Below are 27,991 nucleotides of genomic sequence, written 5' to 3' on the forward strand. Positions count from 1 at the left end.
GATTCTTGAATCTGTGAGCTAGGCAAGAATTCCAAGGCTTGTATTGTTCTGAATGCTTGTACAGGTGCTTAGTCACTACCACAATGATCTATCAGACTCCTGATGCAGAGAGCTGAATTGAAAATGATCTAATGTAATAGCCTTTTCATACGAGGGAAAAGGTTCGAATCCCACCATTCAATCAATAAAAATCTGGAATTAGAGGTCTAACGTTGATCGTTGTAAAGACCCATCTGGTTCACTACATGTGATTCCAGGCCCACAGCAATGTGGTTGACTCTTAAATTCCCAACAAGACACAAGACAAAGGCCTCTCTAGTATGAAAAGGCTATTACATTAGATCATTTTCAATTCAGCTCTCTGCATCAGAAGTCTGATAGATCATTGTGGTAGTGACTATCAAACCACCAGAAAGTCTAAAAGGAGAGAAACTGGACAGACCACACAGCAACGACTTAGGCACTGGAAATGACAATGGCAAACTCAGCCCTGTCAAAGTTCTGTGCCAAAATTGGGAGAGCTGTCCCACTAGACATAGTTATACTCATGGAATCATACCTTACAGATAATGTCCCTGACACCACCATCACCATTCCTGGGTATGTCCTGTGCCACTGGCAGGACAGACCCAACAGAGCTGGCAGCACAGGGGTATACACATCGGGAGGGAGTTGCCCTGGAAGTCCTCAACATCGACTCTAGGCCCCCCCCCAAAAGTCTCATGGCATCAAGTCAAATAAGGGCAAGGAAACCTCCTGCTGATTACCTGCACCTGCACCCTCCTCAGCTGATGAATCAGTACTCCTCCATGTTGAATACCACTTGGAGGAAGCACTGAGGGTGGAAAGGGTGCAGAATGTCCTCTGAGTGGGGGACTTCAATGTCCACCACCAAGAGTGGCTCAGGAGCAACACTACTGGCCAAGTCCTAAAGGACATAGCCGCTAGACAGGCTCAGCAGTGGTGAGGGAACCAAACTAGAGGGAAAAACATACTTGATCTCACCCTCACCAACCTGCCTGCTGCAAATGTATCTGTACTTGACAGTATCGGTATGAGTGACCACCCCACAGTCTTTGTGGAGACTAAGTCCTGTCTTCACATTCAGGATACTCTCCATCATGTTGTGTGGCACTACCACTGTGGTAAATGGGATAGATTTTGACCAGATCTAGCAACTCAAGTCTGGGCATCCATGAGGCACTGTGGGTCATCAGCAGCAGCAGAATTGTACGCAACCACAATCCATAACCACATGGTCCAGCATATCCCCCACTCTACCATATTACCACCAAGCAAGAGGATCAACGCTGGTTCAATGAAGAGTGCAGAAGGGCAAGCAAGGAGCAGCACCAGGCATTACCTAAAATGAGGTGACAGTCTGGTGAAGCTACAACACAGGACTACTTGCATGCCAAACAGCATATGCAGCATGTGATAGAGCTAAGTGATCCCACATCCAACAGATCAGACCTTAGCTCTGCATTCCTGCCACATCCAGTTGTGAATGGTGGTGGACAATTAAACAACTCACTGGAAGAGGAGGCTCCATAAATTTCCCATCCTCAATGATGAGGGAGCCCAGCACATCAGTGCAAAAGATGAGGCTGAAGCATTTGCAAGAATTTTCAGCCAGGAATGCCGAGCAGATGATCCATCTTGGCTTCCTCCGGAGGTCCCCAGCATTACAGATGCCAGTCTTCAGCCAATTTGATTCACTCCACGTGATATCAAGAAATGGCTGAAGGCACTGGATACTGCAAAAGCTATGGGCCCTGACAAATTCCAGCAACAGTACTGAAGACTTGTGCCCCAGAATTGCCACACCCCTAGCCAAGTTGTTCCAGTACAGCTACAACACTAGCATCTATCTGGCAATGTGGAAAATTGCCCAGGTATGGCCTGTACACAAAAAGCAGGGCAAATCTAAACCTGCTGATAACGCCTGATCAGTCTACCCTCGATCATCAGTAAAGTGATGGAAGGGGTCATCAACAGTGCTATCAAGCAGCACTTGCCCAGCAATAACCTGCTCACTGATGCTCAGTGCCAGGGCCACTCAGCTCTTGACCTCATTACATCCTTGGTTTAAACATGGACAAAACAGCTGAACTCCAGAGGTGAGATGAGAATGACTGCCCTTGACATCAAGGCAGCATTTGACCGTGTGTGGCATCAAGAAGCCCTAACAAAACTGGAGTCAATGGGAATAAAGGGGAAAACTCTCCGCTGGTTGGAGTCATACCTAGTACAAAGGAATATGGTTGTAGTTATTGGAGGTCAATCATCTCAGTTCCAGGACATCACTGCAGGAGTTCCTAATGTTAGTGTCCTCGACCCAACCATCTTTAGTTTCTTCAGCAATGACCTTCCTCCCATCCTAAGGTCAGAAGTGGGGTTGTTTGCTGATGATTGCACAAAGTTCAGCACCATTCGCAGCTCCTCAGATACTGAAGCAGTCTATGTCCAAATACAGCAAGACCTGAACAGTGTCCAGGCTTGGGCTGACAAGTGGCAAGTAACATTCATGCCACGCAAGTGCCAGCCAATGACCATCTCCAACATGACAGAATCTAACCATTGCCCCTTGACGTTCAATGGCATTACCATCGCTGAATCCTCAACTGTCAACATCCTGAGGGTTACCAGTGACTAGAAACTGAACCTGACTAGCCTTATAAATACAGTGGCTACAAGAGCAGGTCAGAGGCTAGGAATCCTATGGACAGCAACTCACCTCCTGATTCCCCAGAGCCTGTCCACCATCTACAAAGCAAAAGTCAGGAGTGTGACTTGCCTGGATGAGTGCAGCTCCAACAACACTGAAGAAGCTCAACATCATTCAGGACAAAGCAGCCTGTTTGATTGGCACCCCATTCACCATCTCAAACATTCACTCCTTCCACCACTGATGCACAATGGCAGCAGTGTATACCATCCACAAGATGCACTGCAGATACTCACCAATGATCCAAACCATGACCACTACCATCTAGAAGGACAAGGGCAGCAGATGCATGGTAGCACCACCACCTGGACGTCCCACTCCAAGCCACACACCATCCTGACTTGGAAATATATTGTCATTGCTTAACTGTCGGTAGGTTAAAATCCTGGAATTCCCTCCCTAACAGCACTGTGGGTGTACCTACACTACATGGACTATAGTGGTTCAAGAAGGCAGTTTATCACCATCTTCTTAAGGGCAATTAGGGATGGACGATAAATGCTGGCCTAGCCAGCGATGCCCACATCCTGTAAATGAATTTTTTTAAAAACCTCACATTTCCCTGGGGTGAATTTAAACAGGCTCTGTAAAGGAGGGAAACTGACTAGCACTGTTCAAAATGTGCCTCCTCTTGGCCGGCAAAGGTGCAACAGTAAGCACCTCTATGCAGTTATAGAGGCATTGTGGCACAGAATGAGACCATTCAGCCCATCCGACCTGTGTCAGCTCTCTGTGGGGCAATCCAGTTAGTCTTATTCCTTCCCTGTTGCTCTGCAAGTTTAGTTGCCATCCAATTCCCTTTTGAAATCATTAATCATCTCTGCTTCCACCACCGTTGTTGGCAGCGAGTTCCAGATCATTACCACTCACTGCATTAAAAAAAAATTCTTCCTCATATCCCACCGGCATCTCTTGCCAAAAACTTTCAATCTGTGTGTCCCAGTCCTTGTACCATCATCTAATGGGAACACCTTTACTTTGTCTACCTTTTCTAAACCTGTTTTAATCTTGTACACCTCTATCAAATCTCCCCTCCTAAACTCAATTGATCCAAGAACAGCCCCAGCTTTTCCAAGCTAACTTTGTAGCCAAAATCCCTCACCCCCGGAACCATTCTGTAATCTCTTGTGCCCTTTCAGGAACATCCTTTCTAAATGTGGTGACCAGAACAGGATGCATTACTACAGTTGTGGCCTGCTTCCATTTTCCAATCACTTTATGGTATGGATAAACGTGGCCAACTTGGGGCTGGTGGTAATGGAGGGAGACAAATGACTTTGTCTTTATCAGAACCTACTTTGCCTAGAACCCTTGTCTCTGAATCCTAAACTCATTTATTTTATATTCTGCCCACCTTTCAGATCTCTCTCAGCAATGAATGAAGGCTCTGTTGCTGAGCTCAATGCTATCGGATTTAGTAATTTCTCTTCCAGAAGCTCCACTTTGCTCTATCTGAGGCCAATAGCCAAGGTCAGAACTCACCTGGTGACCGGGATCCAGGCCTGCTTCAGGCTTCAGTGTCGGCACACTGTGCCAACAGGGATCCACCTTATTCAGTTTCTATATGGCAAGAAGACTTTAGAACAGGGGTGTTGTCATCAATTGCACTGTTGAGTTTTTAGGGGGCTTGTTCTGGATCCTGATCATCAATGTGTGCTGCGAAAATCAAAATACAGCATGGGCTGCTAATGAGGTTTATTGTCACTTTATCTGTTTTACAGCTGGGGAACTTGAAAGCCCACCTGAAGATTCACATCGTGGATGGACCCTTGAAGTGCAGGGAATGTGGGAAGCAGTTCACCACTTCAGGTGAGACCTGGGCTCACTGTGACCTGTACACTGACATTCTGAAATGTGTAATAAAATACTGGGAGTTCCTCAATGTTTTGACCAGTTATAGCAGTAAATATTCAAGTGATCAAGAAAGATCTAGGCTCCATTTATAGCCAGAATGAGAAGGGTGGGGTTGCAAATTGACTTTCATGTTCCTGGATTGGAGAGTAGAAAACTGGCTAAAGCTCCATTCGGTAGTAGCATTCTCCCTTCTTGAGTCAAGCCTCAAGTCTCACTTGAAATGGCTCAGCAAGCCACTTAGTTGTAGCAAACCGATAAAAAGTCTAAAAGGAATGGAACCAGACGCAACACCTGGCATTGATCGAGGCACCAGAAATGACAACGGCAAACTCAGCTCTGTTGAACCTGCAAAGTTCTCCTTACTAACATCTGGGGGTTAGTGCCAAAATTGGGAGAGCTGTCTCATAGACCGGTCAAGCAATAATCTAACATTGTCTGTAAGGTATGATTCCGTGAAGATGACTGTGTCCCAGACATCACCATCCATGGGTATGTCCTGTGCCACTGGCAGGACAGACCCAGTAGAGGTGGTAGTACAGTGGTATACAGTCAGGAGGGAATTGCCCTGGGAGTCCTCAATGTTGCCTCCAGACCCCATGAAGTTTCATGGCATCAGGTCAAACATGGGCAAGGAAACCTCCTGCTGATTACCACGTATTGCACCTGCCCTGCTGCTGCCACAACCCCCCGTGGAGACAGAGTCCCGTGTTTATATTGAGGATACCCTCCATTGTGTTCTGTGGCACTACCACAGTGCTAAATGGGATAGATTTCAAACAGATCTAGCAACTGAAGACTGGGCAACTGTAGAATCAAGCTCTTGGAGGCTTGTTAGTCAAACAAAACAAACTTATTTACACAAGAACTTCTGTGGCTGCTTGTATCCAGCCAGCCCCTCATACATCCTAGGAAACCCCCTCACTAGAATTTATTCCCCTGTGCTAGCCACACATTGGTTGAACAAATCACTTGACCCCCCACTCAGTTGAACTGATTTTAAAGTGACAGTCATCACATCCCTCCCCTCTTAACTCCTTTGTACATCTTTTCAGTTAACAATTGCTTTATACAATTGAACCAAGAGTTTTCTGAATCCTAGAAATAATTACATATGTTGTTAGCCCGGACTTCAATTACACAATACATACAATAAACCCCATAGTTAGAAATTAAGTCATTGGGGTGGTTTTTGAATTTGCGCATGTGGCATAGTTCAACAGGTTATGAGGCTTCCATTGGATCGACGTTTTCCGGAATTGTACTAACAGATACCTGCTGGAGGACCACCAGCTCCTGCTCATTCCTGACCCTTTTGAGTGGGCCTGTGGGCTGTGCTCCCCACTGCTCGGAGCTCCTCCTTTCGCATGCGCAGGGACAGGTCGCCTCCTGCTCCCTGGTAGTCCTCTGTTCCAGCCGTCCTGGGCTCGCAGCCACATTTGGTACGGACAATTCATTATCATTAACTTCCACAGGGATGTCCATGATGTTTATTACAGGTTGACCAGAATCTTTGGTGTACACAGGTTCACCAACACCCGCTAGTAACACTGACCGCGAGAGTGCCTCTGTACCCTTCAAATGGTCAACGTGCTTCCGATCAATCCGTCCCCCTATCCTTACTTGATATGAAAGAAGTCCGGTCTCAGAGACCACCCTTCCAGGAATCCACCTAGGGCTGCAACGAAGTTTGTCACGTACACATTTTCATTAGTCGAGAACTTCCTAGCTCTACTGTGAGAATCATGACTTGGCTTCTAGTTGTGCTGACTTGATTCTACCCTCCCTGCAAATTTGGAAACACAAGACTTAACCTTGTCCTGAGATGACGTTTCATTAACAGTTCAGCAGAAGGAACATCTGTCGTTGTGTGTGGTTTGGTATGGTAACTCAGCAGAAAATGTGAGAGTCTTGTTGCTCAAGATCCACCTGATAGTTTTTCATGCCAGACTTAAAAGTTTGGACGGATCTCTTGGCTAAGCCGTTCAATGCTGAGTGATAGGGCGCTGTCTTTATGTGTTTTATACCATTGAGAGCGGTGACATTTTGAAACTCCGCACTCGTGAACACTGCCCCATTATCGGACACAAGCACTTCAGGCAAACCATGAGTTGCAAAACAATGCCCCAGCTTTTCGATGGTTGCCATCGATGTTGGTGTTTTCACCTCAAAAATTTCTACCTACTTAGAATGTTCATCAATTACGAGGAGAAACATCGTACCCATAAATGGTCCTACATAATCAACATGAACGTGGACCCATGTCATTCCCAAGGGTGTATTGGAGCTGTGGCTGGCAGGTTTTGCTGCCTTATCATGTTCTCAATATTGGTGTTGACTCTGAGCCACCATACATAACTCCTGGCTAACATTTTCATTTTCGAGATACCAGGGTGACCACTGTATAGTTCCATCAGGAGTAGCTTCTGGCCTGGCACAGGAACGATCACTCGTGCTTCCCATAGCACAATCCATCTTGACAACTAAGTTCGTGTTTACAGATGGAGTAGGGTTACATGTCCTCTAAAACTAGCTCATTTCCTCAACCCATAAGGATTTTATCTTGTACTCCAGATAACAGTGGATCCCGACTGATCCAAGTTTTGATTTGATTTGTACAGACTGGTAGCGTATCCAAAAAGTTTAAGGACAAAACAATTTCTTGAGGAATAGGTGTATGTGTAATACTTTCTCTCAAGGGCAAGCGACTCAGGGCATCCTCATTCACAAAACGTACCCCTGGTCTGTGCTTGAAGGTGTATTCATATGTGGCCAGGATCAATGCCCACCTCTGAATCCTCACAGAGGCCATTGGTGGAATAGCCTTGTTCTCCTTAACAAGGCCCAACAGCATCCGTGGTCTGAAACAATAGTAAAGTGCCTCCCATGTAAATATTGATGGAACTTTTTGACGCCAAAAACTATTGATAGGCCCTCTTTTTCGATTTGCGAATAACCTCTTTCAGCTACTGATAGAGTTCTTGACACATATCCTATCGGCCTTTCCGAGCCATCAGCCATTTCATGGGACAACACTGCCCCAATGCCATGCGGAGAGATGTCACACGTCAGTATTAGTTCCTCGAAGGACTGAAGTGTACAAGTAGGCTCAAAGACTGCAGCAATTGCTTCACCTTGTTGAAAGCTGTTTCCTGAGGAATTTCCCAAAACCAGCGCCGGTGCTTCTTAAGTAGGGTGTATAAGGGGCCAGCACAGTGGATAGATTTGGGAAAAAACTGTTCATAATAATTCCTAGAAACAATTTAAGTTCAGACATGTTCATGGGGGAAGGCGCTTCTTTTATGGCTCTGATTTTCTCCTCAACAGGGTGTAGCCCTTGAGCATTGGTCCTGTGCCTCAGGTAAGTCACCTCCCTGCCTTGAAAAGTGCACTTTTCTTTCTTGAGGCAAACTCCAGCCTCCTGAAATCTTTTTAACACCTCTTCTAAATTTGCCAGATGTTTGGCCTCCATGATGAGTATATCATCGAGCTATACCACCACCTGCGGCAACCCTTGTAGTAGGCTATCCATTGTGCTTTGTACACGTGGGTTCGGATCCCATCCTTGTCACCAAATGTAGAAACACGCTGTGGGAGGCTTCTTATTCAGACAAAACCAACTTTATTTACACAAGAGCTTCCGTGGCTGCTTATATCCAGCCAGCTCCTCTTACAGCCATTTTTTCCTAGGAAACCCCTCCCTGGTATTTATTCCCCTGTGCTAGCCACACATTGGTTGAACAAATCACGTGACCCCTACTTATTTGAACTGATCTTAAAGTGACAGTCATCACCGCAACCATGAGGCATTGTGGGCCATCAGCAGTAGCAGAATTGTACTCAACCACAATTATGACATCATGGCCCAGCATATCCCCCACTCTACCATTACCACCAAGCCAGGGGATCAACCCTGGTTCAATGAAGAGTGCAGGAGGACATGCCAGGAGCAGCACTAGGCATTCCGAAAAATGAGGAATGAACCTGGTGAAGCTACAATTCAAGACTACTTGTGTGCCAAGCACCGTAAGCAGCATACAATAGACAGAGCTAAGCAATCCCACAACCAACAGATGAAATCTAAGCTCTGCAGTCCTGCAACATCCAGACATGAATGGTGGTGGACGATTAAACAACTCACTGGAGGAGGATGCTCTACAAATATCCCCATCTTCAATGATGGAGGAGCCCAGCACATCAGTACAAAAGATAAGGCTGAAGCATTTGCAACAATCTTCAGCCAGAAGTGCCAAATGGATGATCTATCTCTACCTCCTCCAGAGGTCCTCAGCATCACAGATGCCAGTCTTCAGCCAATTCGTTTGACTCCGTGTTATATCAAGAAACAGCCGAAGACACTGGTTACTGCAAAGTCTATGGGCCCTGACAATATTGCAGCAATAGTACTGATGACTTGTGCTTCAGAACTTGCCGCATACCTAGCCAAGCTGTTCCAGTGCAGCAACAACACTGGCCCTTACCCAGCAATGTGGAAAATTGCCCAGGTATGTCCTGCATACAAAAAGCAAGACAAATCCAACCCGGTCAATTACCACCTCATCAGTCTACCCTTGATCATCAATAGAGTAATGCAAGGGGTCATCAATAATGCTTTCAAGCCACATTTGCTTAGCAATAACCTGCTCACTGACACTCAGTTTTAGTTCCGCTATGGCCACTCAGCTCCTGACCTCGTTACAGCCTTGGTTCAAACATGGACAAAAGAGCTGAACTCCAGAGGTGAGGTGAGAGTGACTGCCCTTGACATCAAGGCAGCATTTGACTGACTGTGGCATCAAGGAGCCCTAGCAAAACTGGAATCAATGGGAATCATGGGGAAAACTCGCCTCTGGTTGGAGTTATACCTAGCACAAAGGAAGATGATTGTAGTTATTGGAGTCAATCATCTCAGTTCCAGGACATCACTGCAAGAGTTCCTCAGGGTAGTGTCCTCGGCCCAACCATCTTGAGTTGCTTCATCAATGACCTTCTTCCCATCCTAAGGTCAGAAGTGGGGTTGTTCGCTGATGATTGCACAATGTCCAGCATCATTTGCAGCTCCTCAGACACTGAGACACTGAAGCAGCCCATGTCCAATGCAGCAAGACCTTGGACAATATCTAAGCTAGAGCTGACAAGTGAGAAGTAACACTCGTGCCACACAAGTTCCAGGCAATGACCATCTCCAGCAAGGGAGAATCTAACCATCACCCCATGACGTTCAATGGCATTACCATCGCTGAATCCTCCACTATTAACATCCTGGGGGTTACCATTGACCAGAAACTGAACTGGACTGGCTATGTAAATACTGTGGCTACTAGAGCAGCTCAGAGGCTAGGAATCCTGCAACGAGTAACTCACCTCCTGACTCCCCAGAGTCTCTTCACCATCTACAAAGCACAAGTCAGGAGCGTGATGGAATACTCCCCACTTGCCTGGATAAGTACAGCTCCCACGACGCTCAAGAAATGTGACACCATCCAGGGCAAAGCAGCCCACTTGATTGGCACCCCATCCACAAACATTGTCTCCCTCCACCACCGATGCATAATGGCAGCAGTGTCTGCCATCTATAAAATGCACTGCAGGAACTCACCAAGCCTCCTTAGACAGCACCTTCCAAACCCACAACCACTACCATCTAGAAGGAAAAGAGCAACAGACACATGGGAACAGCACCACCTGCAAGTTCTCCTCCAAGCCACTCACCATCACGACTTGGAACTATATCCTCGTTACTTCACTGTTGCTAGGTAAAAATCCTGGGAATCCCTCCCTAGCAGCACTGTGGGTGTACCTACACCACATGGACTGCTGCGGTTCAAAGAAGGCAGCTCACCATCTTCTCACGGGCAATTAGGGATGGGCAATAAATGCTGGCCTTGTCAGCAACGCCCACATCCCAGGAACGAATAAAAAAGAGATATTTAAGCACCTAATCTAGGCTGATACTTCACTGTAGTGCTGAGTCAGCGCTGCACTTTCAAAGAGGTAATTTTTTGGATGAGATATAAAGCCGAGGCCCTGGCAGCACACTCAGGCGGATGTAGAAGAGCCTGACACTATTCGAAGAGGATCAGGAGTGATCTCCTGGTGTCCTGGCCAATATTTATCCCCCCAGCCAACTTAAACAGATTATGATTATAAAGGCTGTTTGTGGGATTTTCCCTTCTTCGCTGTCTGGGGCTTTGAACTGTGCGGTGCCTCTCCCTGGGTCTGCAAGCCGTACTGCACCTCTCTCTGGGGCTGCGAGCCCTACTGTGCCCCTCTCTGGGACTGTGAGCTGTACTGCGCCCCCCTCTGGATGTGCGAGCTGTACTGTGCCTCTCTCTGGGACTGTGAGCTGTACTGTGCCTCTCTCTGGGGCTGCGAGCTCTACTGTGCCTCTCTCTAGGTCTGAGAGCTGTACTGTGCCCCTCTCTGAACTTATGAGCTGTACTGTGCCCCTCTCTGTGTCTGTGAGCTGTACTGTATCCCTCTCTGTGTCTGCGAGCTGTAGTGTGCCTCTTTCTGGGGCTGCGAGGCATACTGAGCCCGTCTCTGGATGTGCGAACTCTATTGTGCCACTCTCTGGGACTGTAAACTGTACTGTGCCTCTCTCTGGGCCTGCGAGCTGTACTGTGCCTCTCTCTGGGCCTGTGAGCTGTACTGTGCCCATCTCTGAGTTTATGAGCTTTACTGTGCCTCTCTCTGGGGCTGCGAGCCGTTCTGTCTCCATCTCTGGATGTCTGAGCTCTACTGTGCCCCTCTCTGGGGCTGCGAGCTGTACTGCGCGCTCTCTGGGTCTGAGAGCTGGACAGTGCCCCTCTCTGGATCTGTGAGCTGTACTGTGCTTCTCTCTGGATCTGTGAGCTGTACTGTGCATCTCTCTGGGCCTGCAAGCTGTACTGTGCTTCTCTCTGGGCCTGTGAGCTGTACTGTGCTTCTCTCTGGGCCTGCGAGCTGTACTGTGCCTCTCTCTGGGCCTGTGAGCTGTACTGTGCCTCTCTCTGGACCTGCGAGCTGTACTGTGCCTCTCTCTGGACCTGCGAGCTGTACTGTGCCTCTCTCTCTGGGGCTGCAAGCTGTACTGTGCCCCTCTCTGAGTTTATGAGCTTTACTGTGCCTCTCTCTGGGTCTGAGAGCTGTACTGTGCCCCTCTCTGAACTTATGAGCTGTACTGTGCCCCTCTCTGTGTCTGTGAGCTGTACTGTGCCTCTCTCTGGACCTGCAAGCTGTACTGTGCCCATCTCTGAGCCTGTGAGCTGTACTGTGCCTCTCTCTGGACCTGCAAGCTGTACTGTGCCCCTCTCTGAGTTTATGAGCTTTACTGTGCCTCTCTCCGGGCCTGTGACCTGTACTGTGCCTCTCTCTGGGCCTGCGAGCTGTACTGTGCCTCTCTCTGGGCCTGCAAGCTGTACTATGCCTCTCTCTGGGCCTGTGAGCTGTACTGTGCCTCTCTCTGGGCCTGTGAGCTGTACTGTGCCTCTCTCTGGACCTGCAAGCTGTACTGTGCCTCTCTCTGGGGCTGTGAGCTGTACTGTGCCTCTCTCTGGACCTGCGAGCTGTACTGTGCCCATCTCTGGGCCTGTGAGCTGTACTGTGCCTCTCTCTGGACCTGCAAGCTGTACTGTGCCTCTCTCTGGGGCTGCGAGCTGTACTGTGCCTCTCTCTGGGTCTGCAAGCTGTACTGTGCCTCTCTTTGGACCTGCGAGCTGTACTGTGCTTCTCTCTGGGCCTGCGAGCTGTACTGTGCCTCTCTTTGGACCTGCGAGCTGTACTGTGCTTCTCTCTGGGCCTGCGAGCTGTACTGCGCCTCTCTCTGGGCCTGCGAGCTGTACTGGGCCTCTCTCTGGGTCTGAGAGCTGTACTGTGCCTCTCTCTGAGTTTATGAGCTGTACTGTGCTTCTCTCTGGGGCTGCGAGCTGTACTGCGCCTCTCTCTGGGCCTGCGAGCTGTACTGTGCCCCTCTCTGGATCTGTGAGCTGTACTGTGCTTGTCTCTGGGCCTGCGAGCTGTACTGTGCTTCGCTCTGGGGCTGCGAGCTGTACTGTGCTTCGCTCTGGGGCTGCGAGCTGTACTGTGCTTCGCTCTGGGGCTGCGAGCTGTACTGTGCTTCGCTCTGGGGCTGCGAGCTGTACTGTGCTTCGCTCTGGGGCTGCGAGCTGTACTGTGCCCCTCTCTGAGTTTATGAGCTTTACTGTGCCTCTCTCTGGACCTGCAAGCTGTACTGTGCCTCTCTCTGGACCTGCAAGCTGTACTGCGCCTCTCTCTGGGCCTGCAAGCTGTACTGCGCCTCTCTCTGGAGCTGCGAGCTGTACTGTGCCCCTCTCTCTGGGGCTGCGAGCTGTACTGTGCTTGTCTCTGGGCCTGCGAGCTGTACTGTGCCCCTCTCTGGAGCTGCGAGCTGTACTGTGCCCCTCTCTCTGGGGCTGCGAGCTGTACTGTGCCTCTCTCTGGGCCTGCGAGCTGTACTGTGCCTCTCTCTGGACCTGCAAGCTGTACTGTGCCTCTCTCTCTGCGGCTGCGAGCTGTACTGTGCCCATCTCTGAGCCTGTGAGCTGTACTGTGCCTCTCTCTGGACCTGCAAGCTGTACTGCGCCTCTCTCTGGGCCTGCAAGCTGTACTGCGCCTCTCTCTGGAGCTGCGAGCTGTACTGTGCCCCTCTCTCTGGGGCTGCGAGCTGTACTGTGCTTGTCTCTGGGCCTGCGAGCTGTACTGTGCCCCTCTCTGGAGCTGCGAGCTGTACTGTGCCCCTCTCTCTGGGGCTGCGAGCTGTACTGTGCCTCTCTCTGGGCCTGCGAGCTGTACTGTGCCTCTCTCTGGACCTGCAAGCTGTACTGTGCCTCTCTCTCTGCGGCTGCGAGCTGTACTGTGCCCATCTCTGAGCCTGTGAGCTGTACTGTGCCTCTCTCTGGGCCTGCGAGCTGTACTGTGCCTCTCTCTGGACCTGCAAGCTGTACTGTGCCTCTCTCTGGGCCTGCGAGCTGTACTGTGCCTCTCTCTGGACCTGCAAGCTGTACTGTGCCTCTCTCTCTGCGGCTGCGAGCTGTACTGTGCCCATCTCTGAGCCTGTGAGCTGTACTGTGCCTCTCTCTGGGCCTGCGAGCTGTACTGTGCCTCTCTCTGGACCTGCAAGCTGTACTGTGCCTCTCTCCCTGGGGCTGCGAGCCGTACTGTCTCCATCTCTGGATGTCTGAGCTCTACTGTGCCCCTCTCTGGGGCTCCAAGCTGTACTGCGTGCTCTCTGGGTCTGAGAGCTGGACAGTGCCCCTCTCTGGATCTGTGAGCTGTACTGTGCTTTTCTCTGGATCTGTGAGCTGTACTGTGCATCTCTCTGGGCCTGCAAGCTGTACTGTGCTTCTCTCTGGGCCTGCAAGCTGTACTGTGCTTCTCTCTGGGCCTGCGAGCTTTACTGTGCCTCTCTCTGGGCCTATGAGCTGTACTGTGCCTCTCTCTGGGCCTGTGAGCTGTACTGTGCCTCGCTCTCTGGGGCTGCGAGCTGTACTGTGCCCCTCTCTGAGTTTATGAGCTTTACTGTGCCTCTCTCTGGGGCTGCGAGCTGTACTGTGCCTCTCTCTGGACCTGCAAGCTGTACTGTGCCTCTCTCTGGGGCTGTGAGCTGTTCTGTGCCTCTCTCTGGACCTGCGAGCTGTACTGTGCCCATCTCTGGGCCTGTGAGCTGTACTGTGCCTCTCTCTGGACCTGCAAGCTGTATTGTGCCTCTCTCTGGGGCTGCGAGCTGTACTGTGCTTCGCTCTGGGGCTGCGAGCTGTACTGTGCTTCGCTCTGGGGCTGCGAGCTGTACTGTGCTTCGCTCTGGGGCTGCGAGCTGTACTGTGCTTCGCTCTGGGGCTGCGAGCTGTACTGTGCTTCGCTCTGGGGCTGCGAGCTGTACTGTGCTTCGCTCTGGGGCTGCGAGCTGTACTGTGCCCCTCTCTGAGTTTATGAGCTTTACTGTGCCTCTCTCTGGACCTGCAAGCTGTACTGTGCCTCTCTCTGGACCTGCAAGCTGTACTGCGCCTCTCTCTGGGCCTGCAAGCTGTACTGCGCCTCTCTCTGGAGCTGCGAGCTGTACTGTGCCCCTCTCTCTGGGGCTGCGAGCTGTACTGTGCCTCTCTCTGGGCCTGCGAGCTGTACTGTGCCTCTCTCTGGACCTGCAAGCTGTACTGTGCCTCTCTCTCTGCGGCTGCGAGCTGTACTGTGCCCATCTCTGAGCCTGTGAGCTGTACTGTGCCTCTCTCTGGGCCTGCGAGCTGTACTGTGCCTCTCTCTGGACCTGCAAGCTGTACTGTGCCTCTCTCTGGGCCTGCGAGCTGTACTGTGCCTCTCTCTGGACCTGCAAGCTGTACTGTGCCTCTCTCTCTGCGGCTGCGAGCTGTACTGTGCCCATCTCTGAGCCTGTGAGCTGTACTGTGCCTCTCTCTGGAGCTGCGAGCTGTACTGTGCCTCTCTCTGGACCTGCAAGCTGTACTGTGCCTTTCTCTCTGGGGCTGCGAGCCGTACTGTCTCCATCTCTGGATGTCTGAGCTCTACTGTGCCCCTCTCTGGGGCTCCAAGCTGTACTGCGTGCTCTCTGGGTCTGAGAGCTGGACAGTGCCCCTCTCTGGATCTGTGAGCTGTACTGTGCTTTTCTCTGGATCTGTGAGCTGTACTGTGCATCTCTCTGGGCCTGCAAGCTGTACTGTGCTTCTCTCTGGGCCTGCAAGCTGTACTGTGCTTCTCTCTGGGCCTGCGAGCTTTACTGTGCCTCTCTCTGGGCCTGTGAGCTGTACTGTGCCTCTCTCTGGGCCTGTGAGCTGTACTGTGCCTCGCTCTCTGGGGCTGCGAGCTGTACTGTGCCCATCTCTGAGTTTATGAGCTTTACTGTGCCTCTCTCTGGGGCTGCGAGCCGTTCTGTCTCCATCTCTGGATGTCTGAGCTCTACTGTGCCCCTCTCTGGGGCTGCGAGCTGTACTGCGCGCTCTCTGGGTCTGAGAGCTGGACAGTGCCCCTCTCTGGATCTGTGAGCTGTACTGTGCTTCTCTCTGGATCTGTGAGCTGTACTGTGCATCTCTCTGGGCCTGCAAGCTGTACTGTGCTTCTCTCTGGGCCTGTGAGCTGTACTGTGCTTCTCTCTGGGCCTGCGAGCTGTACTGTGCCTCTCTCTGGGCCTGTGAGCTGTACTGTGCCTCTCTCTGGACCTGCGAGCTGTACTGTGCCTCTCTCTGGACCTGCGAGCTGTACTGTGCCTCTCTCTCTGGGGCTGCAAGCTGTACTGTGCCCCTCTCTGAGTTTATGAGCTTTACTGTGCCTCTCTCTGGGTCTGAGAGCTGTACTGTGCCCCTCTCTGTGTCTGTGAGCTGTACTGTGCCTCTCTCTGGACCTGCAAGCTGTACTGTGCCCATCTCTGAGCCTGTGAGCTGTACTGTGCCTCTCTCTGGACCTGCAAGCTGTACTGTGCCCCTCTCTGAGTTTATGAGCTTTACTGTGCCTCTCTCCGGGCCTGTGACCTGTACTGTGCCTCTCTCTGGGCCTGCGAGCTGTACTGTGCCTCTCTCTGGGCCTGCAAGCTGTACTATGCCTCTCTCTGGGCCTGTGAGCTGTACTGTGCCTCTCTCTGGGCCTGTGAGCTGTACTGTGCCTCTCTCTGGACCTGCAAGCTGTACTGTGCCTCTCTCTGGGGCTGTGAGCTGTACTGTGCCTCTCTCTGGACCTGCGAGCTGTACTGTGCCCATCTCTGGGCCTGTGAGCTGTACTGTGCCTCTCTCTGGACCTGCAAGCTGTACTGTGCCTCTCTCTGGGGCTGCGAGCTGTACTGTGCCTCTCTCTGGGCCTGCAAGCTGTATTGTGCCTCTCTTTGGACCTGCGAGCTGTACTGTGCTTCTCTCTGGGCCTGCGAGCTGTACTGTGCCTCTCTTTGGACCTGCGAGCTGTACTGTGCTTCTCTCTGGGCCTGCGAGCTGTACTGCGCCTCTCTCTGGGCCTGCGAGCTGTACTGGGCCTCTCTCTGGGTCTGAGAGCTGTACTGTGCCTCTCTCTGAGTTTATGAGCTGTACTGTGCTTCTCTCTGGGGCTGCGAGCTGTACTGCGCCTCTCTCTGGGCCTGCGAGCTGTACTGTGCCCCTCTCTGGATCTGTGAGCTGTACTGTGCTTGTCTCTGGGCCTGCGAGCTGTACTGTGCTTCGCTCTGGGGCTGCGAGCTGTACTGTGCTTCGCTCTGGGGCTGCGAGCTGTACTGTGCTTCGCTCTGGGGCTGCGAGCTGTACTGTGCTTCGCTCTGGGGCTGCGAGCTGTACTGTGCTTCGCTCTGGGGCTGCGAGCTGTACTGTGCTTCGCTCTGGGGCTGCGAGCTGTACTGTGCCCCTCTCTGAGTTTATGAGCTTTACTGTGCCTCTCTCTGGACCTGCAAGCTGTACTGTGCCTCTCTCTGGACCTGCAAGCTGTACTGTGCCTCTCTCTGGACCTGCGAGCTGTACTGTGCCTCTCTCTCTGGGGCTGCAAGCTGTACTGTGCCCCTCTCTGAGTTTATGAGCTTTACTGTGCCTCTCTCTGGGTCTGAGAGCTGTACTGTGCCCCTCTCTGTGTCTGTGAGCTGTACTGTGCCTCTCTCTGGACCTGCAAGCTGTACTGTGCCCATCTCTGAGCCTGTGAGCTGTACTGTGCCTCTCTCTGGACCTGCAAGCTGTACTGTGCCCCTCTCTGAGTTTATGAGCTTTACTGTGCCTCTCTCCGGGCCTGTGACCTGTACTGTGCCTCTCTCTGGGCCTGCGAGCTGTACTGTGCCTCTCTCTGGGCCTGCAAGCTGTACTATGCCTCTCTCTGGGCCTGTGAGCTGTACTGTGCCTCTCTCTGGGCCTGTGAGCTGTACTGTGCCTCTCTCTGGACCTGCAAGCTGTACTGTGCCTCTCTCTGGGGCTGTGAGCTGTACTGTGCCTCTCTCTGGACCTGCGAGCTGTACTGTGCCCATCTCTGGGCCTGTGAGCTGTACTGTGCCTCTCTCTGGACCTGCAAGCTGTACTGTGCCTCTCTCTGGGGCTGCGAGCTGTACTGTGCCTCTCTCTGGGCCTGCAAGCTGTATTGTGCCTCTCTTTGGACCTGCAAGCTGTACTGTGCTTCTCTCTGGGCCTGCGAGCTGTACTGTGCCTCTCTTTGGACCTGCGAGCTGTACTGTGCTTCTCTCTGGGCCTGCGAGATGTACTGCGCCTCTCTCTGGGCCTGTGAGCTGTACTGTGCCTCTCTCTGGGCCTGTGAGCTGTACTGTGCCTCTCGCTGGACCTGCAAGCTGTACTGTGCCTCTCTCTGGACCTGCAAGCTGTACTGTACCTCTCTCTGGACCTGCAAGCTTTACTGTGCCCCTCTCTGAGTTTATGAGCTTTACTATGCCTCTCTCTGGGCTGCAAGCTGCACTATGCCTCTCTGGACCTGCAAGCTTTACTGTGCCTCTCTCTAGACCTGCAAGCTGTACTGTGCCTCTCTCTGGACCTGCAAGCTGTACTGTCCCTCTCTCTGGACCTGCAAGCTGTACTGTGTTTCTCTCTGGGCCTGCGATCTGTACTGTGCCTCTCTCTGGGCCTGTGAGTTGTACTGTGCCTCTCCCTGGGCCTGCGAGCTGTACTGTGCCTCTCTCTGGGCCTGCGAGCTGTACTGTGCTTCTCTCTGGACCTGCAAGCTGTACTGTGCCTCTCTCTGGGGCTGGATTCCATTTGTCCTGCAGATCACTTTAGATTATTCAAATTCTGTTCACCTGATCCTGGCACTAATCCCAATTTATCTACTTTACAGGAAACCTTAAACGTCACCTGAGAATCCACAGTGGGGAGAAGCCATACGTCTGCCCACATTGTCAGCGAGCATTTTCCGATCCTGGAGCATTGCAACGTCATGTGCGCATCCATACAGGTAACAGTCTGAAATATCTGCACTTGAGGAGCACTGCTAGTCAGAAGGAATCCCCCTGTGCTCACAAGGTCAGCACCTCCAAAAAAAGAAAATAGGTTTCAAATCAAGTTTGAAGTTATTGTGAGAATTGTATTGTCCAATAATAGTGCCCCTTGTTGACAGAGGCCTCAAAAGCTGGCTGTTAATTGTTAATTATCATAACAGCACCTTGTGGGCCATAGGTGGAGCTGCCATGCCAATTAGAGTGTAGATGTAATGATACTCAAGGCTGCTCTTCCCTGGGGGCACAGGGAACATTCCTTTGTGGTTATGTCAGGTCTCCGTATCTGTTTTTTTCCCCGTGACCTGTGCAGCCAGTTCTGGATCTTCATTTATCAAGTGCCAGGTAGGGATTCTTTATTCTTGTTTTTCTTTTAAACTGTTTCCCACCCCACCCTAAACCACAGGAACACTTTAGCAATGCTGCAATGTTTGCACAGTAATTAGAGACAGCACACGCATGGCTGCACCCAGGTCCGCACAGGTCGCAGATTCAATCCCCAGATTTGGTTGGAGTGGTGGCTGAGATGCTGCATTGGGCTCAGTGCCCCAGGGAGGGGATAAATCAATCACATCTCTTCCCCTGATCTCTTGCCATGTGATCCCTGCCAGAAATCGCCCCTGTGAACATCGTGGCAACGGTAGGGTCAGGATTGGCTTGGCTGCCATCCGCGTTTGCCATAACCTCTTGGCGCTCACAGTCTCAACTCATGTGAAGCTGAGGATCTGTGCCACTCAGGAAGAACTGGCACTTCCTGGAGAGGAGGGTAGAAAATTGGTGGCTTACTTGGGGGTCATGGGGTGGAAGGAGAAAAAAGTTGTAAACTGGGGGAATGGCTGAGTTTTTGAGTTGTTCCAACACTGATATTGGAAAAATATATATCAGAGTTTTCCATTGCCTTCCCCTGTGATTTCTTGGCTACATTAAATGAGGTGTTTTGCAGGTGAGAAGCCTTGTATCTGCATCATATGTGGAAAAAGCTTCACTCAGGCGAGCTCTCTAATTGCTCATATCCGGCAACACACGGGGGAGAAACCATACGTCTGTGATCGCTGTGGGAAAAGGTCAGTAACAGAGGTCGGCCAGTGTAAATAATTATCTGTTTGGATTACAATTGTGACATTTGGAAACTTGGGGAAAGATCCAAGATGAACCAAGGACTGGCACGGTTTACGTGGTGGTGACCAGTTCCAGGGTGAGGAGCTATATTGAGGTAACCTGTACGACGAGTTGTACAGAGGTGACCAGTTCTGAGGATTTTTTATGAAATTATGCTCATTCTGTTCATTGAGTCTTTCTCTTTCCTCAGGTTTACCCAGTCCAGTCAGTTGGCCAATCACATTCGACACCATGACAACATCCGACCACACCAGTGTCATATCTGTAACAAGGCATTCGTCAATGCCGGTGACCTCGCCAAACACGTCATCATCCACACCGGTAAGCAGTGGTGGCTTCCACTGATCTCCGCCTGTCTGTCCTCAGGACTGGCAGATTTTAATCATTGAGATCTTTCAGGGAACTTATATGCTACATAGAAGATTCCTCTTTAAATCATTGGTGCTGTCAGAATTTCTATTTCCAATATTAATACTAAGATAATGCATTACATATGAAATACAGATTCACAGCAATCAATTAGACTGGGTTTAGTGGTTCTGGTAGTGGACTAGCTGCCTAGGGGTTGATAGCACCAGCATCGGGAGAAAAAAAAATCGCGAAAGCTGTCAGTTATTGCAAAAATCCAACCAATGTGCTTAAGTGAAAGGGGTCAAAGCCCTACTTGGTCATGCCTTCATGTGATTCCAGGCTTATGTTTTGTGGTTGATTCAATGTAATCGGGGCATCAAGATGTTGGCAATAAGTAAATGTCAGCATCCCCCAAATCCAGAGAATCAATTAATAGAAAAATCAATTCAGTCAACCTGTAACTCCGCTCTGGTTCCATGATATAAATCATGTACCTGACTCACCCACTATAGTTGGATTTGAGACCAATTGTTTCATTTCTGGAACTGGAGGAAACTCCATTGAGGTGTGACCCTTAAATGTATAGACTGGATTCTGGTTAACTACAGTTGGCAAAGCATTATTTTGTTTTCTGGAGCCTGGCTGAGGTATAATCTGGAGCCTGGTTGATGAATGTCATGTATAATTTGAAGCTTGTTCATGGTGTATTGAGTATAATCCAAGGCCTGTTTAATGCATATTGGGTATAATCTGGGGCCTGGTTTAAGTGTGTCAGGTATAATCTGGGATCTGGTTAAAAAATGTCGGGTGTAATCTGGTGCCTGGCTAATGTGTATTGGGTATAATCTGGAGCCTGGTTAAAGTCTGGTGAATATAATCTGGGGCCTTGTTAATGCTTGCTGAGGATATTCTGAGGCCTAGTTAAAGTGTGTCAGGTATGATCAGGGGCCTGGTTAAATAATCCAATGGCTGGTTAAGGTATGTTGAGCATAATCTGCAGCCTGCTGAATTTATTAAGTGTTCAATGCTGGTTCTAATAACCTTTCACTCCCTGCACAGGTGAAAAGCCCTATCTCTGTGACACATGCGGACGGGGCTTTAACCGCGTTGACAATCTGCGATCACACGTTAAAACTGTCCATCAGGGAAAGACCAGCCTTAAAAAACTCAAAACTAAAGATGAGGATGAAGAAGAAGAAAGGAATATTGTCACTGTTACAACAGACACCATGGTTACCTTAGCAACTGAGGCACTGGCTGCTACTGCAGTGACCCAGCTGACAGGTGAGCACTGCTATTACTATGACCACCAATCATGCGCAGAGCACAGAAAAAGAAAAGAAAAATTTGAATTTGTATAAGGCCTTTCACAACCTCAGGATGCCCGAATGTGCCTTGGAGCCATTGAAGTACTTTTTGAAGTGTAGTCACTGTTGTAATGTAGGTAACACAGTAACCGAACTGCTCCCACAAACAGCAATACAATAATGACCAGATAATCTGGTTTTTATGATGTTGATTGGAGGGATAAATATTGGTCAGGGCACAGAGGAGAACTTCTCTGCTCTTCTTGGAAATAGTGCTATGGGATCTTTCCCGTCCAAGTTGGAAAGCAAGGTTTAACATCTCATCTGAGAGACAGCACCTCCAAAAGTGCAGCACTCCCTCTATATTGCACTGGAGTGTCAGCCTAGATTTTCATGCCCACATCTCTGGAGTGGGATTTGAACCCACAACCTTGTGACGCAGGGACAAGTGTGTTACCAACTGAGCCACAGCTGACACCTGTAGTGTATGCATGCACCTGCATAAATGTTTCTTTGAAACAATGCAGGCTGCAAACTAAATGTCAAAGGGTGACTTGAACTGCCAAGCAATGAATCATTTTACTGTATCCAACATGGCTGGTAAATCCAGAGCCAACATTAAATGAACACTGATCTAAACCAAAGGTCAACATGGTTGAGTCATGTGGGTGCAAATATCACCAGCCAGATATATGTTCTAGCTGCAGTCATGCGTGTTCTGATATTTGTGTTTGCCCATTATTATATTGCTGTTTGTGGGAGCAATTCGGTTACTGTGTTTCCATCAGTGATGGGCTTTATGAGATTCGGTTATACTGTTGGCTTTGTATTCAGTGTTAACTGTTAGCTTTGTTTTGCTGCTTTATGACTTTTTAGTGGTTCCTGTGGCAACAGCAGTGACTGCAGATGAGACTGAGGTCCTGAAAGCGGAGATTACGAAGGCGGTGGAACAGGTTCAGGAAGCAGGTGAGGATCACATTGACCATCATGAGAGGCAATATGGAGTTTACTACTGGAGCCTCAGTGTTGAAACTTCCTTAACACCCATTTCCCATATTGTCTGCTTCATGTCCTATTGTTCTCTCCAGTCCCCTCTATATCCTCTTGTAACTCTTCTATGTCCCACTGTTCCTCTCATGTGTTCTGTTCATTTAAGGAGTCCCCAAAATAAGTTGCCCATTTTGAGGAATCTCTGAGACTGGAATGCTCCCTTCCATCACTCAGGTCCCTGTTGTTGTCCTTCAGTCAATCCAGATTGGCTTGGTCGATTGAAAAATAACACATCACCATATATAAAAAAGACTTGCATTTATATAATGCCTTTTATGACCTCAGGACATCCCAAGTGCTTTACCAATAATTAAGTACTTTTGAAGTGTAGTCGCTGTTGCAATTTAGAAAACACAGCAGCCATTTTGCACACAGCAAACTCCCACAGACAGCAATGTGATAATGACCAGTGAATCTATTTTGGTGATTTTGATTGATGGATAAATATTCGCCAGAAAGCCGGGACAACTCCCCTACTCTTCTTCTGAGTTGTGACATGGGATTTTCTACATGGCCTGAGACAGACATGCTTGGTTTAATGTCTCATCTGAAAGATGGCAACTCTGACAGTGCAGCACTCTTTCAGTATTGAACTGGAGTGAGAGCTTATATTGTTATGATGTATAGTTATGAAATTAAATAATAAATGTATACTGCTGAAGAAAGAGACATGCTGTTAAAGCATCAGGACAGATGCAAGAATGACAAATTTCAAAGGGAGCAACAGTGTATACTGTATGACAAAAGGGTCTGATTGGTTGGCAAGTTGACTAGTTGGGCTTGCAATGTGGCTCACTTACACTTGCTAGAAACTACATATATTTGTAGCTTCTATTTAGCTTAGATTTGCCCTTCCCAGGCAAAAGGAACATGTCCAAGAATTGTGCTTTTTGAATAAACCAAAAACATGAGGGACAGTAGTTCCCAGGTGCATTCTCCATGCCTCGGCCAGAATTGACTTGCCAACCATCAGCACCCTTTTGTCAAACGGTATAAATTTGGCATTCGTGCCTATGTCCTGATGAATGCAAGACAAAAAGCTGTGACATCATGCCTCTTTTTTAGCAATATTCCAATTCTGTAGTACCAACCGACTATTAATAAATGTGTAATGTTGCAGGATGAGGGGATCACATCAACCATTGGACTACCTTAATTTAGTGTTGGCATCCTTGGTTAATGGCATCTCTAACGGCTGTTTTCTCTTCTTAGATCCAAATGCACACATCCTGTATGCCTGCGATTCTTGTGGGGAGAAGTTCCTGGATGCCAACAGCTTGGCACAGCATGTACGCATCCACACAGCCCAGGCCCTGGTCATGTTCCAGGCCGATACAGACTTTTACCAGCAATACAGTAATGGCAGTTGGCAAACAGAGCATGTCATCCAACCGGGAGAACTCCTGTTCCGAACACGGGATGGGACGGATCTCCCTCCTGCTGTTGCCGAACAGACTCAAGTTGTGAGCTGCCAGAATCCCTCACAGTGAGGGCATGATAAGGCAAGCCAGGTACACTGTGCAAGATATGTAGCATAACAACACAGAATTGCACTGCTGTTACATCAACCATGCTGAATGCAGCCATTCAACTGTGACTTGTTCATTAAAGAATAGAGAGCTGCAAGACTGACTCGCTATCTGCTACGCTACTACATGTCAAGAGACTGTCTGTGCATTTCTCAAATCGAATCACATTATAAAACCCAGAATTAACATGGGCAACAACAGTGAGATTCGCAGCTGGAGGACTGTGATAAAACAAGACGTTCAGGATGATTGAAGATTGAAACTGACAGTGCTTACTGTTCAGCTGGAAAGGATTGTCCTGTTGCAAAAATCTCTGATTATTCTTCATATTGAATGCACTAGGTCCAGCTCAATGAGGGTTGGTGGGGTGGGGGGGACTTGAAGTTTCAGCACCCCCTTGGGTTTGAACCCACAATTGTGAAGCAGAAGTCAACATTATGCACTACATGGGATCAGTTTAACGTATTGTGATTAATACTAGGTGAGGGTACATTGTGTTCTATGAGTGCTAGCCCCACCTGAATGCCAGTCCCCTTGTTGCTGCACAGATTGTGCACCGTTCTCAGGCTCAGCCACATATATGCGTAGGACAAGAAGTGGTTCTGTACTGTGGGACAGCCCAACTAATGGCCCATTTTAAGAATAAAAGAAAATGTGGAGAACACACAATGGGCATCATCTTCAATAGCCAATTGTTAAAGGCATGACCCAGAAGCAAAGCTGTTCAAAATCATCCTAAAGCACTTCAATGATTGGATCCATACTCTGCAATGCAGATGTGCCATTGGCATAACTTATTAACGTAAAGATAGACACTACTCTCAAACAATTATCACTGGCCAGTTGTGTCAGAGCTGCATTGGTGATGTTTGAATCTTGCAGTTTAAGGAAGTTCTGATGTGACCTTCAAAACAAAATCTTTGCTGCTCTGAATCTGGAGCCAGTTCAGGGACTGGAAGTTGACACCACCTGGTATTGGCTTCCAGTGGGCTGTTAAGGGTGAGAGCAAAACTTGTTATCGACTCAGGGGAACCCCTCACTGCCACCCACCTATCCCGACCATCAAACTCCAAACCAGTTCTGAGTCACTGAAACTGGAACAACTACTTTAACGGTACGTTTCAAGCTGTGCTCCAATGTCAACATTTTTAGTCAGCATTGGGGTTTATATATTTGGCATGTAAACTGCCTGTCCCTTTAAGAGACCTGTCCTTTCCAAGCCACATGATTGGTTGCACAGATGAACTGCCATCTTTAATTTTTTTTCCATCTGTTGCTATCAATCATTGTGGTTTTCACACTGGCTAAAATTCTCTCACCTTTCCAACACTTGGACTCTCAAACCATTACTTATTTATCAGAATTTATGGGAACATCATTAGATTTCAGTATTTGAGGTTGCCTCAATTTCAGAAGGTCATTTCTGCTGTACACCCAGTGTCTCTGTAATGTCTCTTGGTTTGAACATTGACTATGAAGTGGAAAGACTTTGATGCTTCATTGAATTCCCACAGTGAATTCTGAACAGAGCAGGAATATAAATCATGGTGCAGGGTTTATGAGGTCCCAAGTCTTTAATTTCGTTCCTTATCCATTTGCACTCGTTCCTTATCCACTTGCACTCATCAATCAAGCAGAAGAAAAGTTGGGAGGGCTGTGTGTTGGGTCCCACCATAAAATTCCTGTACTCAGGAGCTAAGGTCTCTGAAAAGCCTCTCTCAGAATCTGCAATGTTGGCTTACCTCAACTAGTCTCAGCCAAATACACAATCTCAGTATGCCTGTCTCTGTTCTGTGTCTCCTCACCAGTCTAAGCAAGACATAGGAATTTTCAGATTCCGTGTGGGTTGCATGCTTGTGTCTCTGGCAATTGAAAGGTTGTCATTGCCTGAACCTGGTGTAAATGCTGCAAGAAAGAAAGAGATATAAAAGCCCCCTAAAGACCTTGAGGTAATTTCTCTGTTCCTCATTCACCACACATCCCCCCTTTCCCAAAGGCCCCAAGATACAATGACTCGTGTAAAATGGTATATCAAATTTATTTGAAAACTGACAATTATTAACTTAAGATGAATACACAGTTCTCCACTTACTACCTATCTTGAGCTTTTCCTCCTTTTGGAATGGACACTTCTGTTTCTGTAAATAATTTTTAAAAGTTTGGATCAATTCTAAAAATATATAATAGATAAAGTGATGCAGTTTTGTGTTTTGTGGGCGAGGGGGTCAGAGTGCATTTCCTTTCCTCAATCCCCTTAAGAGGTAACTTTCAGGCTGTCTTATTTCATGTTATGGTCATCGGTCTCCCATGGGTACCACAGTTCCAGCTGTAACAATGATCTTCCCCTGACTTTTCTAAGCTGGGTAATTTACTGGACCCATGTACATAGTAGCTTTAGTTGGCTAACCCTTTTTTCAACAGGATTCCAAATGAATTGAACTGGTTGCTTCAGGACGTCTCCCCCATGGTGCAGGCAACTTCATTGAGTATCTTACCCAATGAGTGGAGAGTTTAGGATTTCTTCCGACTCAATGCAGAGTTAATACAGATTCAATTGCTGAATATGGAGCAAAATTAAAAGAGATAATTGGATATTCCTTGATGGCTCAGTGTAAATATTATGTAGGTTGAGCTATAAAGACCAGAAAAATCCAGGCTTAATCTCTAGACTGTATTAGATTTCTTTTCATTCATTCACGGGATGTGGGCTTCGCTGGCTGGGCCAGCTGTTATTGCCCAAGCCTAGTTGTCCTTGAGAAGGTGGTGGTGAGCTGCCTTTTTTGAACTGCTGCAGTCCATGTGGTGTAGGTACACCCACAGTGCTGTTAGGAAGGGAGTTCCAGGATTTTGACCCAGCAACAGTGAAGGAACAGCGATATATTTTCAAGTCAGGATGGTGAGTGACTTGGAGGGGAACTTCCCGGTGGTGGTGTTCCCATCTATCTGTTGCCCTTGTCCTTTTAGTTGCTAGTGGTCATGGGTTTGGAAGGTGTTGTTGAAGGAGCTTTGGTGAATTCCTTTAGTGCATCTTGTGGATGGTACACACTGTTGCTGCTGTGCGTTGGTGGTGGAGGGAGTGCATGTGGATGTGGTGCCAATCAAGTGGGCTGCTTTCTCTTGGACGGTATCAAGCTTCTTCAGTGTTGTGGGAGCTGCAGTTATCCAGGCAAATGGGGAGTATTCCATCACATTCCTGACTTGTGCCTTGTGCCAGGCTTTGGGGAGTCAAGAGGTGAGTTACTCGTTGCACGATTCCTAGTCTCTGACCTGCTCTTGTAGCCACAGTATTTATATGGCTAGTCCGGTTCAGTTTCTGCTCAATGGTAACCCTCAGGATGTTAACCAATACAGTAGCTGAGATCTTACATTTGGTCTCAGCAATTATCAGTGAGGGACAGAAAAATAAATCATCCAAGGTTTCTTCTGTTGATCAGCATCCAGAGATCCGCACAGAATGACCGTGTGGATGTTTGGGTGAGGATCATGATTGGTTTAACTACTGCCCATTGTCAAATTCCTGTCATTCTTAGTTATCTTGACACAAACCTGAGATACAGAAAATATCCCAGCTGGGAATTCCGGGTTGCATGAATTTCTGGGCTGGATTTCATATCTTTTGTTTCATTTTAAAAACATATTTTGAACTTTTTATACACAGCAAGTTATGAGACACTGCCTGAAAAGGTAGTGGAAGCAGGTTCAATAGTAACTTTCAATAGGTAATTAGATATATACTTATAAAGGAAACATTTGCAGGGCTATGGAGTCGGACTAATTAGGCAGCTCCTTTGAATGAGCAGTCAAAAGTACGATCAGCCGAATTGCCGCCTCCTGTGTTGAATGATTGTCAACTTCTTCCAAAGTAGCTGGGTGGCCAGACGGTGGCACTGTTATACAGTATGGAATAGGGCATACCAAAATTTTTGCCTGCAAATTTTCAGAAATTAGGAGTTCTACGAACTAATTACCAGTTTTTTCTTAAACGGTGGAGAAGGTAAGTTATTTATAAGTCTTTGCGTGAAGGTAATACATCGGAAATTGGGCAAATGCACTGAAAATGCCTAAAATATGCTTTTAATTCTGGGCGTTTCTGATTATACTCAAACTATGGTTAATGTGGAACGCGGTATTTTCCACACACACAGCAGATATC

At 48.5% G+C, this 27,991-nt stretch overlaps 1 protein-coding gene across 2 annotated transcripts in view; it reads left to right on the top strand.

Annotated features, from left to right (window-relative positions):
* The window catches only part of zbtb17 (zinc finger and BTB domain containing 17), a 41,131-nt gene that overhangs the window by 12,189 nt on the left and 951 nt on the right, over positions 1-27,991 (top strand). The window contains exons 9-15 of one of the 2 annotated variants that reach the window (XR_005945257.1): positions 4,450-4,537; positions 18,326-18,442; positions 19,426-19,546; positions 19,792-19,922; positions 21,012-21,236; positions 22,136-22,225; positions 23,522-24,952. Coding sequence is in view for 1 of the 2 variants with exons in the window: in XM_041205828.1 (XP_041061762.1) it covers positions 4,450-4,537; positions 18,326-18,442; positions 19,426-19,546; positions 19,792-19,922; positions 21,012-21,236; positions 22,136-22,225; positions 23,522-23,799 (1,050 nt within the window). In the remaining variant the exon portion in view is untranslated. Of the gene's footprint in view, positions 1-4,449; positions 4,538-18,325; positions 18,443-19,425; positions 19,547-19,791; positions 19,923-21,011; positions 21,237-22,135; positions 22,226-23,521; positions 26,035-27,991 lie in introns of those variants that run through there. The other variant, XM_041205828.1, reaches the window with a different exon arrangement.

This window comes from Carcharodon carcharias, chromosome 15 (genome assembly GCF_017639515.1).
Source record: "Carcharodon carcharias isolate sCarCar2 chromosome 15, sCarCar2.pri, whole genome shotgun sequence".
NCBI classification, from domain to species: domain Eukaryota; kingdom Metazoa; phylum Chordata; class Chondrichthyes; order Lamniformes; family Lamnidae; genus Carcharodon; species Carcharodon carcharias.